General features: G+C 39.6%; 1 protein-coding gene across 1 annotated transcript in view; it reads left to right on the forward strand.

Moving 5' to 3' along the window:
- Positions 1–784: 784 nt before the first annotated feature.
- The window catches only part of MDFIC (MyoD family inhibitor domain containing), an 81244-nt gene continuing 67564 nt past the window's right edge, over positions 785–14464 (forward strand). Inside the window, exons 1-2 of the mRNA XM_004676960.2 lie at positions 785–1092; positions 1364–1552. Of these exons, the coding sequence (XP_004677017.1) occupies positions 1459–1552 (94 nt within the window). The 5' untranslated portion in view covers positions 785–1092; positions 1364–1458. The remainder of the gene's footprint in view (positions 1093–1363; positions 1553–14464) is intronic.

A 14464-nucleotide genomic window follows, 5' to 3' on the forward strand; every position in this document is an offset into this window, starting at 1 on the left:
ATTGTGATTCCTGTCTTATTCTAGAGATTTACTCAGCTTTAACAAACGAATTTTGCATTTTATCCACAATGAAACAAAAAGTTATCAGAATGTACTATCAGAGTACTTAATATCTACAAATTGTATACTTTTTCTTCTTGATTCATCAGATTAAGCTGCAATCAGAAAATTGAACTTATAAAAGGAGAGCTGACTTACAACCACAAGTTTATCTGCCACAGAAGCCTTGGGTCACACCCCCAGACCATCAACTTTGAGGTCAGGTCAAATGCCTTCAGTGGATTCATGAAACTGCAACTGGTTTTCCCCTCTCTGGGCTCCTGTTTGATCAAAATAAGCCCAGACTGAAAGATGGAATAAGGTAATTTGGGAGTCAGTGTTTAAGATATTAAACACTCTTTAAGTTTTAAACCCACACTTTCTCCATTCCACGGGGACAGTGTGTAGTGTTTCATTAAGCACAGTCCAACCCTAAAGGACTTCCCAGAGCCTCAGTTCAACTGGGGCAGGACTAGGAAGCAGTTGAGAGATAGGAGGGAACTCTCTGGGCAGTGGGATGCCAGGGCTGCCCTGACCAGTTAACTCCCTCCTTTTCCCCAATCCCTAGCGAAGGCTCTGGGCAGGGTGCCTGCCCGGTCCAGCTTTGGCCTCCTGACCCAGACAACGCGGGGGTGAAGGCCAAGGGAGGACTCTGCTGAGCCCAGTCGCACCGCCAGCCCGCAGCCTCAGTCAGCGGCTGCCCCCTGAGAGTTCAAGGCTTCTGCACCCGGATATGATGAAAAGGAGCAACAGAGGAAGAAGTGTTTCTGGAGTGTAGGAGTAGTGGCAGGAGAAGAGAGGAAGAGGAGTTACAGCCCCCTTGGAGGGAGCTGGCTGGAAAGAGGGGGCGGAGAGCTCAGTCAGCGGAGCTGCTCTAGCCACTGCTGCGGGGAGTCTGGGCAGAAGCAGAGGGAGGCGGGGAGGGACTCACGGGGCGGCCGACACAGTCAGGGCACCAGGCGGGCGAGATGCCGCCGCTGCTAGTGCCTTACTAACTTTCCCGGGGCGGAAGAGGAGGAGGAAGAGGTTTGAGCGTGGTGGGGGCATGCGGAGGTAGGTGGTGGGCTCTTGGGCGGAGGAAAGATTTGAGCCCTTTCCAGTAACTTCTAAATCTAACCCCCTTTCCCGTCACCCCTGCTGCCCCTCCCTTCTGCCCTCTTCTGACCTGAGGGACTCCACTGCAGTCAAGGGTAACAGTTTTCATCGGATTTCAAATCAAAACTTACCAGGGTGGGGTTTAGGGGGAGGGACGTGGAAGGGGAGGGAATGTCCCGCAGGGGTGCCAAGCTCTTCTCCAAAAACACTTTTTTAATTTTTCCACCAGAAGCCGTCAGTTCCCAGAGCCCAACACCTAACTGCCCTTAGCACGTTCGCCCCACGGGGCAGCGAGCGAGGCGGCGGCGCGGCTAGGAGCGGCCCATGTCCAGCGCGGGAGAAGCACTAGCTGCTGGGCCGGCGGGGCCGCACTGCGCGGCCGAGGAGGGTGGCGGCTGGCCGCGCGCCCCGGCCCAGGGTGAGTGCACGCTTGTACTGCAAGCTTTTTTGTTGTTGCATTTTAGAATTTCTTTCACGTTTTTTCTGGTGGGGGCGGGAAAGTAAGTGAGTGAGTGAGTGAGAATGGATTTTCCTACGTTGTTGAGTGAACTTTTGCATAGTTAGCTTTACTCTAGCAAGTTTTACAGGATTCCTGCTGTGGATCAACAACCGGATAAGAGGGCGGTATCCTCTAGTCTCTCCACTCCCCCTTCCTTTGGCTGCCGAGAAACAGGATGACAGGATTATTTCTTAAGCATATGCTTTAGGAGCCTAAGGCCCAAACGTGTATATTCAGACGTGACTCTCCTCGTCTTCGGTCTTCATCAGCTCCAGTGTTGTTCCTGCTTTCTGAACAAGCCCGCACTCAGTTTGTCTCTCTGTTTCTTGTGTACTTTGCAGTTAGGTTGATAATCCAAGTTTCTGTGACCACTAGTTTTAGAAATGGTTCATGCGTATACTTTCAACAACTTCTGTTTTGAAACAAATATGCTTTGAAAGAAACCCCTTCCAAGCATGAATTAGTTTCTTTGTGTTCTTCCAACGTGTAAACATGTAGTCTATAAAGTCAGTACTCTTTAATTCTGGGAAACTTCCATAACAAGCTTATAAACAAGCCAGACAATACCTTTCTTCTCTTGAAGGTAACATTTTTTTCGAGTTTTCATTGATGGTGGAACCATGACCTTGATCTGATACATTTTCCTCTAATGCCATAGGACGGTTCCTATTTTAAAGTTCTGACACTGATATGTCATTAAGTATTTTTCCAGGACTCATAAACCTACCTTATAGTCTTAATTTTAAGCATATCTCATGCCTTCTCTTTCCCTTCCCCCTTAACAATGTAGTAGGCTTTTGAGATTTTTTTTTAAGACTGTGGAAAATAAGGCTGAACCCACAGTCTGAACCAAGTTTCAAAGCAGATAACTTCCATGACTAAATTAAATTGTTCTGGCATTCAGGGCTGTTCAATTAATTATGTTTATCATCGCATTTTACTTTTAAACAGTGTGTCATTTTTTTTTTTAACACAGAAAATCAGAACTAGAACGATAAGCATGTTTCCCCAGAAGCAGCCCTTGTTCTGCTCTCCATTATGCCCAGCACCCTGTCCCTGTCCTTAGGCATGCCTGTGGACCCAGTGATGTGCTGTTTCAGTCACTAGAGCTGAGCACTATCCTTAAGCAGTGCTTACGTTTAAAGATTGACATCACACATAGGAAAAGCAATTGATTTACAAGTAGTTGAATTTTACAAAATTCAACTTCAATACTATGCATTTTTAAACTTTGTGTAGAAGCACTCATAGCCTTTGAGCACTCGTGTGATGCTAGGATATAAGGCCCCATGTGACCTTATTTTAGGAAGCAGGGCCTCTAGAAAGGTCTGGAGTACAGAGTAGCTGCATCCAGGATATCCATTATTAGTGTGGTAATGGAAACTCTTATTTTTCAGTTATATTTTACTGAAAATTGACTTAGCCTTAGCAATATTAGTTTCATGTTGCTTTCTTACTCAATTTTTTTTTCTTTTTTTAAAGATTGATTTATTTATGCTTACAGAACTGGGGTACAGGCCAGAGGTGCGGGAGTGGTGAGAGGCTTCACCAGAGACAGAGTGGGGAGCAGAACAGGCAGACTGATGAAGTACACTGCTGAGGGGAGCAGCAGTCTGCCACGCCATGTGGGTCACCTCCTTGGTCAGAGATTGAACTCGTGCTGCAGTGGCTTTGGATAGCTTCATAATTGGTACTTTAACCTGTTGTACCACCAGGGAGAGCCCCTTATTAGTTCAATTTTAATTCAAAATATCCTTTAAATAGACATCACTTTAATTGTAAATGAGTTTGAGTTTTTAAAGCCTTAAAATCTTGTTAAAATTTTATTTCAAATAGACTCTGCAAGCTGTATTAAAAAAAAAAAAACAACTTTCTTTTGGAGTGGGGAGGGAAAAAGCTTCCAATGGTTAAGTTCATTTCATAAATTAAGGTAGTGTGAAGAAACTGCTATCTCTGTTCTTGTAAGCTCTTCCTCAAGTTCTTTTATTGTTTCCTTCTGCCCCTGGATTCTTTATCATATTTCCAGAATACAGTAATTTGATAATTCTCTGATAGAATGTGACTTCTTAATTAATTGAAACCTGATTTAAGTATTTTATATATTAAAATAGTGTTGTGTGGCTGTCTATACTGTGAACCAAAGGCATCAAACCTTAAATTGGAAAATAATTTAAAGGAGTCTCTAATCTTAACTCTCCATCAAACTTAGTGTCCCTTCTAGGTTCTTCAGGAGGTTGGTTAGAAACCTGTAGAATAGCCCATTCTAATCAGCATTCAGTGTTACGAGGTTTTCCTTATTGAATACAGAGCTGTCTCTTTAAAACTTTTGCCGTTTTGCTGTGATTCTGTAAGCTATATGCTATTGTTTTGAAGGCATTGAAATGGCATTTGTATGTATTTTGAAAACTGCCAGGGAGCAGGAACATGAGCTCATAAGCACTGGGCTTATAAAGGAACCAAGAGAGGGAACCAAAACAAGTGGTAGCAGGCAGGGAGCAGTGGGGATTGCAGATCACAGAGAGCTCAAGGCAGCAGGCAGTACTTTTTCAGTTTCAGCTCCTTTAATACCTTCCAGTATGTCAAGATAGACTGGAAATATGAATTTTTGCATATCATTTTTCTGTTCTTGAAAGTTGGCAGCTATCTAGTATGATTTTTTTGTCCAGGCCAAACAAAACAACCACACCTGTGAGCTGAAAATAACCTCTAAACAGCTAGTTTGCATTATAGAAAACAGAAGGCAAGTGTATGATTTAAAACTTTCCCTGGTTATGATTAACTTGTGAAAGATTGATTTAATTTGCCTTTTCATGTATTCCTATGTAAGTGTCTTGCTAGGTGAGGGTCAACTTGGGCCTCAGTTATTAAGAGAAAATAGATCTTTTATACAATAATTCTTCACCTGTCATTTTCTTTCTTTCCTTTTTTGCATTAAGTATCTTAAATTATTGTATTAGCAAACAACACTAACAATGTAGGCATTTCCTTTCTGTTGCAATAGTTACTAGAATCCGTATAGTAGAAAGAATCTTTCAATGAAATGCTTCATTCGCAAATTCGCTAGGTGTAATTAAAGAGAATTTTAGATAATTAAGTACAACTTAATTTTTAGATAGGACATCAGAAGAATTTAAGTGACATACACAAGGTCTCATACACAGTGAGCGGAAGTCAGGGTACACAAATTATAAAATATATGTCATTGTGATAAGTGTGGTTGAAGTAGGAAATCAATACCACTTTTTCATACAGATGGATGAATCGAAGATAATAGGCTTTGGATATTGTGAATCACTTGAGCCTGTTCTCCCTCCCTACACCTCCCCACCACCCCCACCCCTCTGCATTTGCTAAGAGTTAGTCTGTTGGACTGTGAGTGCTGGAATATACTTTAATGTGATAATGTGTGATTTAATGCACTCTTTTCTCTGGGGAGAGTCCTCTGAGACTATTAGGCTGACTTTTCATAGCAGGATGCAAAATGCCAGTGAAGTTAATTAAAAATAATTTAAAATAGAAGCTAGGGAGAAAATCTTCAAGTTTAAATTACATAAGAAGAGCTTTGACTTAGAAGCTTAGCTGAGTTGTCAGGAGTTTATAATGGCTAATCAGAATTCCTCTATGGGAAGCTTGTTTATTCCATTTTATGGAATGTATGACTCTAATACTCATATTCTTTTACTTTTATCACATTACTTTATCCTTTGATTAGTATGGTATTTCTTAAAGTGTGTTATCTTCGGACTATTGCTATCTCTTATTCTCAACCCTCATCTGGGGATGCTTCTGCCCACCAGGAGATACTGCACAGTGTCTGGAGACAGTCTGGTGGTCTAACGGGGAGGGAATGTGCCCCAGCACCTGCTGGTAGAGGTCATGGGTAATGGTGGACATCTTCCAATGCATAGGAAAGGAAAGCCGCCCCCCCTTCCCCATCAGTGACTTTTTAGGCCCAGATGATCAGTAGTGTTGAGATAGAGAAGCTTTGTTATTCTAATCTGTCAGGGCCACTGGCATTCATGACTCCATCTTGGACTTTGAGTCAGACTCTCTGAGTGCAAACTCAAGAATCTACATTTTCAACAAAGTCCAAGTATTCCTTAATGCTAGTTGAGAATTGCTGTTTGAGACATTTATCTAAAAATGATATGTTATATTAATATTTAAAGTTTTTTTCTTAGTAAAGTGATTTTAAAAATCTTGTTTTTCAAGTCTCAAACTTAAATCATTGCACAGATACTCTCTATTAGTGAATTCCAAAATTTTTATTACATGTCTCAATTAATAAAAAATAGGATTGAGTATTCATCCAAAAGAATTTCTTTTCAAAACTGTATGTATTGATATGCAAATATATTGTATACTGATATACAGATATATTGTGAAAGAAATATGAAAACAGAAATTAAAGAGAATGGGATGAAAACAAGTAAATATTTTAATTTTTTAATACCTCAGTAGCTATTCTTGTGCTATGTCTGTACCTTTCTTTGATATTGTAGCATTATGGAATAAAAAGGAAAGACGGCACTAACTTGTACATGAATTGTGTTCATCTATAAATTGAAGTTTTAGAGTCTGGATTATACGTAGATTCAGAATGATAAATTACACTTAGCGCCATAACCTCAAAATTTTGTTGGAATTTAATATAGTTGTAATAATACATTGTAGAGAACACAGCTTTATGCAGCCAAATATAAGTAACCAATCAAAAAATCACATTGAATAGAAACTGGTTTAAATATTTTTTTGAAGATGGGTATTTGAGAAAGAATAGGTTTGATCAGAAAACCAAGAATTGGGCGTATTTTCAAGCACCTTAGAATTTATAGGCATAGTTCTTTTATATGTCTAAAGGAGCCAATGTTCACTTTGCAGGTTTAGTTACAGAAATGCGGGTTACTAAGTAGATATATTTGTTTTCCCTTTGCTAAGAAAAACAGTCAAAGGAGTAAGGGAAGGATGTAAGTGGGGGGAAAAAGGAAAACTAAGAGGGAAGAGAGGAAGAAAGTGTAGTTAAGGAAGATAAGTCTATAAATTTATGAAAGTAGAGAAATTGAACTGTTTAAACTGAAAACTTGAACAAAGTTCTCAGGGAAAGCACTTTTGAACTAGGTGAGCTGATAATAGGCATGTGCAAGCAGATGACGGGGGAAAATCCTGATCAGGCAGGTGCTATTGCTGACCTCAATGTAGATCCTTAAAGTATATATTTGTGAGATAAATGTCAGAACAATTATGATTCAGGGCAGTAAATGGTATTGAAAAGGAACATTTTTGGCATTAGGGAAAGGATGGAAATAAGGAAAGTATTCATTTTTGTGTTTGTAATTCAGGGCACTTTTATCAGCTGTGATTTTATTACTGATTTTAGTATCTACCATGGTTTTGATTTCTCTTTACATTTTCCTTACACATATGCTACATAAGTGCTCAGTCCTACACATATATGTTGAACACTGCTATATGACAGGTACAGAGAAAAAGATTGGTAAGTGAAATCTGGGGCTTGCAGGATGGGCAAACACAGTTGCACGTACCTTTAATACAAAGTGCCTGGCTAGGTTAGCACGATAATAAAGGCATGGAGAAAGTGGGATGGCAGAATGTGGGGAAGAAAGCCTCTATAAGAGAGCTGGACCATTTGGAAAAGCCTCAGGGAGAACTTTGACTTAGAATTGAACCAAAACCATCATCACAGCTGAGAGAAAATAAGCTTTGGAGAAAAGTTACAGGATATCAAGTAGGTAACTAAAACTTTTCTCCGACTGTCGGGAGAAGAAAATGAGGTAAATTGTAGAGACAGGCTAAAGTTTTGAAGAGGACTCTTATTTTCCTGTTGAGAATTTTTAACATCCTCTCTATGAGGAATGGTGAGCCACTGATGTTTATTGAGGAGGAGAAGAACATGATCAAATTCATGATTTTAGGAAAAATAAATCTGGTGGCAATTCAAAGAGTGATTTTGGAGGTGGGGACAAGAGTGAAGGCAGTAATTATCCAGAATGCTATTACAGTGGCCTGAGAAAAGGTCAGTTGCCCCACCATAACACTGGTGGGAGTGGAATTGAGAAAATTGTCCAAAAATTAGCAAAATTTATAATAGAGCTCTTCCTAATTCCGAGAGTCTCCTGAAGTCACTGATGTTTTACTTGCTCATCTTGAATTTCTTAAAACAAAGTACAGTATTACATTTTGTTGGATAGCTATATTTGAGCAAAATATTTCATGTAGAAAATACTGGAAAGGGAGAAATTTAAGGTGATCTGTACATTTGCTTTATTGGTTTCCTGAGTGGAACCATAGAAGGAGCTATTAAGTCTTCTTTTGATTGTGTTGATTTCAGGGGAATTATCTCCAGCCAATTGCCAGTAGGCAGCAGAAAAAAATGAATTTGCGGCTCAGGGCATGGTGTCATGCTTAGACTAGGAATTCATCTGAAGTAGCTGATGGGTGATGGGAGGGAGGGAGGAGTGAGTTTCAGATTTGGAGGGAAATGGGTGTACTGTAGGGAGGAGAAGGACAAGGATACACGAATAAGATCATGTCAATTGGTGAAAGACATTTTGGGTATTTGGATATGTTGGAAAATGAGTAGAGTTTAAGAGAGATACAAGGGTGTGGGAGATTTTTTGGAGGGGGGGATTTTAACATGCTCACCACTTATTAATGGGAAGAGAGGCAGGGGATAGAAAGATTGATGATGCAAGGCCCTAAGGTGGGGTCATGGTGCACTGTGTGTTGGTAATGATGGAATGAAATTCTGGGAAGGAATGGGATGAAGAGCCCAGTCTTAGGAAAATTGGGAATGTTTGCCAATGACCATGGGTATGGGAAAAAAAGGATGGGTGAGAATCTAGGAGAAATACATGAAAAATTATGGAAGGCCGACAGCTTAGCAAATAGATGGTAATATTTACGGAGAATAAGGCTGGAGTTTAGGATGAATTAAGAAATTTGAAATGTGTGGAAAAGATTTGGAAAAGTGAAGAGGGAATCAACCTAGGGCAAACAAAAACACAGACAAAGGGCTTAACTAAGAATGAATGGCATGAATTTTTAGTGGACACAGTCAGCACGGTTGATTGCCTTTCTTGACATGCTCTGCCCCTCTGTGCTGGAACATGGGAATAGAGGCAATAGAATAGATTTTGGGCCCTCCCTTGTGGTACACCAGGTTAGGATACACAGTGCAAGCTAGACTCAGCTGCTTCACTGTGAGTTTGACCCACATGGTGCAGCAGAACTCTCCTGTCTCACCCATTGCTCCCCTCAGCAGTGTACTTTGTCATTCTGCCTATTCTGCTCCCCACTCTGTCTCTGGTGAATCCTCTCATCCCCTGCACCTCTGGCCTGTACCCCAGTTATGTATGCATAAGTAAATAAATCTTAAAAAATAAGATTTTTTTGGGACTAGCGTAGGGGTTGGATGGTAGAATGGAAGCAGTGAGGGTTCACAAGGAATAAGTGTTGTACTAACTTATCTCATGTTCCAGACTGGAAAGGGAGCCAGAGAGACCAGAAGCACAGTTGGCAGGCTAAGATTTCTGGCCTGCAGGAATCCTCCTTGTTGGCCCTGCTTGGTCAATTCACATACAAAAATTTAATATATATGATTGAGTGACCTTTGCAGGACTCCTGGAAAAACTGGAATTTTGGGGTGTGTGAAGGGACTTTCCTGTTTCTTTTAAATTTATTTCCTGGATCTTGTTGAGGTGATTTCATGGAAAGGGGCAATAATGGTGTGCAATTACTGTATTAGTGTTATCATAATAAAAGATTTGGGGGAAATAAGGAAACGTAAATTGACACAATCAAGGCATGCTATTTCCAAGTGGAAAATTACAACGACAAAGAGGGAAACAATTCAACCAAATTGTCTTTCTGAGATAATGCAATTTACTATGTAAAGGCAGGACATGTGATTTTATGTTTATAATTCTAAGACTTTATTCAATTTTTATTAAGGAAGAACTGCTTCTGTTCTGGCTAGATGTAGATGTTTGGAGAGTTTAACCTTGGTAATTCACCGGAACAGATTAAAAATGCTACAGGCCTGTCTGCTGTCTTCTCAGTCTGGTGCTTATTTCTTATCACTGTTTGGGGTGCCTCTCTCTTTCCCCCCTTTTGTCTTAGTGTCTCGGTCTCTTTCCATCTTCCTCCTCCTCCCTCTGTTGTCATTAGCACTTACCAAAGTTACTTAAACATTTCAGCTTATTCTTGTATTACCATCCATCTCCTGAAGAAGGAAAGCTTTTAACTTTAAGCTTTCAAAATCAAGTTACATTTTATAGATTCTAGTTCTAATCACAGTTCACTAAGTAGGAACTATGAGAGGAGTTATTTTAACATGAATTTCCTTTGTGGTTTCTACTTCGAGTCCACTTCCATTTTCTGATTCCAACCCACATGATCTGAAGTAAGATGATTCATATGCATGTGCTTTTATGCCTGCTTTTTCAGTAGTTTCAGGAATAAACTCTGAAATTAATTTTCATGCTAGGTTATAGATTTCATTATCAAGGCACTAGAAGGAGGACCTTGTCAACAAAATATTTTCTGGGTGCCTCTGGAACACAAAGTCCTGCGAAGATTAAACATGTACTATTTAGTTTTGCTCACAAGGAATTTGTAAATAAGGTGAGCAAGAAATTGGAATGTAATATTGTGCCGAATTAAATTGGAATCTCATGTCAAAATATCAATTCATGGTGATAACAGGAACCATGTGATAGATTAGTGGATGTCCACTTGCTAGTTGATGAATACAGCTCTGGAGCTTACAGATTTAGAGAGAAACTGAGGAAGGCAGAAAGGAGTCAATTTTGTCTCGGTTGGGCTGCTAATGACGCCAGCTGAAGAGTACACAGTCTGCAGTGTTTATGCTTAAGATCACTCAGAGTTGAACACTAAAAATAAGGCATCTTGTGGTTGAACAGTTGGCAGGTGGCAAAGGGCAAAGAACCGCCCTCCTCTGCAGTTTCTCTACTTTGGGCTGTGGTCCTTGTACATTTTACATGGTGGATGCATCCTGACATTTTGGGCCTCTTAGGCATGTAGAAATACTTTGCCCCTATTTTTCCCATCACCTAAACAACATGTAGGATCCTTAGAATATTTTTTGGGGGGATTTAGTGTTTATTTCTCACTGAAAGACGAAATGATGGAGCATGAACAATGTAGGAATTTACCACATTAAAATATGTGTGGTGTTAAAATAAGGTTTACATCAATATATGTAATGAATCTAGTGTGTTAGCAGAGTGTTTCTGATTGGAGGAGAAAAGATCAGAGGTACTGATAACTGGTGTTGAAGAATGTAGATTTAAGACAAACTGGGAAGTTTAAACTAGCGAGATCTGATTATCTTGGAGTAAGGGAAGTAAGGGGAAATGAAGAACTGAAAGATGGTTCTGAATCATCAGTGATGAATACCAGTGACCGACACAGACCAGACCGTAGAGGGAAAAATAGGAAGGACAGAAGAAAAATGGTGAAAAATTTTAGAAAAGGATAAATTTGAGTTGCTAAAGATAGTCCATGTAGAATGGAAACTTAAAATCTCTTAAGTTAGGACAGGGCTAGTATTGTAAAGGGTTGAAGTTTCATGGACTCCTCCCCCACTCCAGATACTGTAACTATAAATCCCATCAATACCAAACATGCTGGAATGCTGGGATGTGAGGGCAGAGCTGAGCAGCCATGTTAGGATAAAACTGGACATGTGGACTCTGGGGGTCTCTTGGCTGGTGGTTCATGGCTGGTCGTTTGGCTCTTGATCAGTTTTCAGTGTGCTATTGCAGTTCTAAGTCAGCAGAACTGGTAGAACATCCTAGTTTAACTTGTATTTCTCTCCTTCTTTCCCTGGGTTGTTCTTTACCTTTCTCCTTGAAAATAAATCCATTATTGAACCCTTGTGTGTGTGTCCATAGTACAATTAAATCTTACGTGTGGGTGAAGACCCACAGACAGGCCATCCAGTTCACATTGGGGTGCCCTGTAACAGTGTAATAGATCGACAGACACACTCCTAGAGGTGACTGAAAGTATTGTAGCTAATGAGAAGCAGATTGGAGCCAGAATGGGTTGGTGATCTTAAAGGAGACCAAGGAAAATGGTCCAGAAGGCAAGAGGCTGGGTTAGAAAATTATATAGTAGGCTCCTGGCTTTGACCTTTAGTAGATTTCCCAGAACAGATACATTTCCTGACTTCTAATCCATATTCATCATTCTAAAGTCCAAGAAATCATTTTTAATGCATTTCTAATTCTCTGACATTATTTTATTTATACCTTTACCACTATTTTGAAATTCTCTTCTCTGTCCTCTTTTATGTGCTTACTTCAGGGACCCAAATTGGGCTCTCTCTGGTGGTGCAACAGCAGGGAGGTGGTTTAAGAAGGTTAATAAAGCACAGTACTATGAGGCTGTCGGCAGCCACTGCAGGACAGGTTCAATCCCTGGCCAGGGAGCCAACCTACAAGGCGCAGCAGAGACCTCTTCTGACCTGCCTGATGCTCCCTTCAGCAGTGTGTTTCAGTATATCTGCCTGTTCTGTTTCCCACTCACTCTGTCTCTGGTGGGACCCCTTATCCCCATGGCCTGCAACATCATATGGAACTGATTTTTTTAAAATACAGAATTGATTTTTTAAAAACCAATCAAAAAAAAAAAAAACCTAGATTATAACTTTGGGTTGATCTTTCAGATGAAAGAGGCCCATTTGATTCACTTTTGATTTCCACTGACTTTCCTTTTGTAGTGTCCACTAAAAATTCCTCCCTTAAGCAAAGAACTTGGGAAAGTAAGTTTCTTGAAAAAATAACTCAGATTAGCTGAGGCAATAGAAAAGTTTTTAAAATTCTGGCACTTGTAACAGCAATCATGCTAGTAGACTAAAGATGGCTACATATCATCCTTTTTCAAAGGGAGAGTGGTGGAGTCCTCAATTCCTTTGTATAAATGGGTTAATCAACTGTTAAGGGAACTGCTATAGATAGGGAGTCTAGATTTCAGCAATCAGTGACACACATTCTTTCATGGTAACTTTCTAGATAAGACTGAGAAGACTATTGTGCATGTAAGAGTGAATAAAATATAAAGGCGGTGAAGATTTTTGAATGAATTGAGGGTGTTTAGCACAGAGAAGATAGGGAACATGAGATATTTTCTAACATTAGGACTATCACTTGGAAGGAAGTTTAGACTTTGCCTGATTGCAAAGAGCAAAATGTGAATCAGTGAAAATTATAAGGAATGCATTATAGCCATTGAGAGGAATGTTTCTGAATTATTAAACCAGTTCCAAACTGAAGAAACTATTTCTCAGACAGTTTTCTGTCATTGGGAGTATTCCTGCCTACTGTCCTTGGCCTGTTCCTGGGGATGTAAGAATTTGAATATCTTCATCTGAATTCATATTACCAGGTTGAGCTAAGAGTCTCTTAAGAAACTGTCTAACTCCCAAATTCCTTGAACCTATGAATATTTGGCTTTAGTATGAGTGTACTTGTTAGTTGAAAGAACACAATGAAACCTATATTTGAGGAGTCTTTAGTTTACAATGCCTCATGGTCAGTCATCCTGATACTGACACCTTAAGATAAAGAACTGTGGATCTGAATATCCCAGGAGATAAAGACTGTGAGATGAGATGACTAGTGTCTCTCCTATCACTTGTTGTCTTCAAACCTCCCCTCGCCCCACCCTAACCCAGCCTCAACTTTTTATTATTTTTTTAAAGATTGATTTATTTATATATAAAGAACTGGGGTACAGGCCACAGGTACAGGGGTGAGGGGATTCATCAGAGACAGAGTAGGGAGCAGAACAGGTAATGTACTGAAATACTCTGCTGAGGAGACCAGTGAGCAGGACAGGAGAGGTTTGTCATATCATGTGGGTCTCCCCCTTGGTTGGGGATCAAACTTGTGCTGCAATGGCGGCTGATAGCTTCATAGTGTTGTGCTTTAACCCATTGCACCACCCCTGGCCAACTTTTTAAAATGTTAAGTGCCGTTTTCTCCTCCTCTCCCTATTAATATTTGGACTGTTGCTGCGTGTCATATCTACCTGTTTACCTATGCATATTAATTGCTTATTCATGTAATTTTGTAATTGTTCATTTTGTTGTGTATAACTGTACTCACTCTGAACTGTAAACTGGCTGCAATTTTTTTTCTTCTGAATCTTAACACACCATAAGCCTGTAAAAGTATAAGAAGCCTGTTGAAAGAATGCAGTTTAGATTTTGCCTACCTGTCTTAGTTCCCCCACAAATATTGATAACAATAACCAGAATAAATTATGTTTACATAAGCATTCTGTTCATTCAACATTTACCTGTGATTGATTATATAATTACTTCCTTTTTTTTAAACAAAACTAAAAATTATGTGTGTATGTTCATTCCTGTGTTAAAAACACTTTGATTATCTTAATATTGTTTTGTACAATGAAATTTTAATTCATTTAAGAACCTCAGGCAAAGCAGATAGGTTTTGCAATATTTTTAAAGGTTATTAGACTAGAGGGGTGTTTTTGTTTTTGTTTTTTGGATCAGTGAAGAAGTAAAATTTCTGAGCCTCAGGTCTTCTAGAAGGCTGCCTTATCTTCAGTTTTTTAAAGGTTACATTTGGGAAGTATTTGTAGATTTTTGTAGATTTCTACATTGCTCTGAGACTCTTAGAAGTACAGATCGAGATTTTTTACTTTTCCCAGAGAGTTTTGTGTTAGTTCACTTGAGATTTCAGAAACTGACATACACATACCCATTTAACTCAAATGCTGGTATTTGAATTAAAGGAAGAGTAAAAATGAAATTATTTA

The sequence above is a fragment of the Condylura cristata genome, unplaced genomic scaffold (assembly GCF_000260355.1).
Source record: "Condylura cristata isolate star-nosed mole 26May11 unplaced genomic scaffold, ConCri1.0 scaffold00005, whole genome shotgun sequence".
NCBI classification, from domain to species: Eukaryota; Metazoa; Chordata; class Mammalia; order Eulipotyphla; family Talpidae; genus Condylura; species Condylura cristata.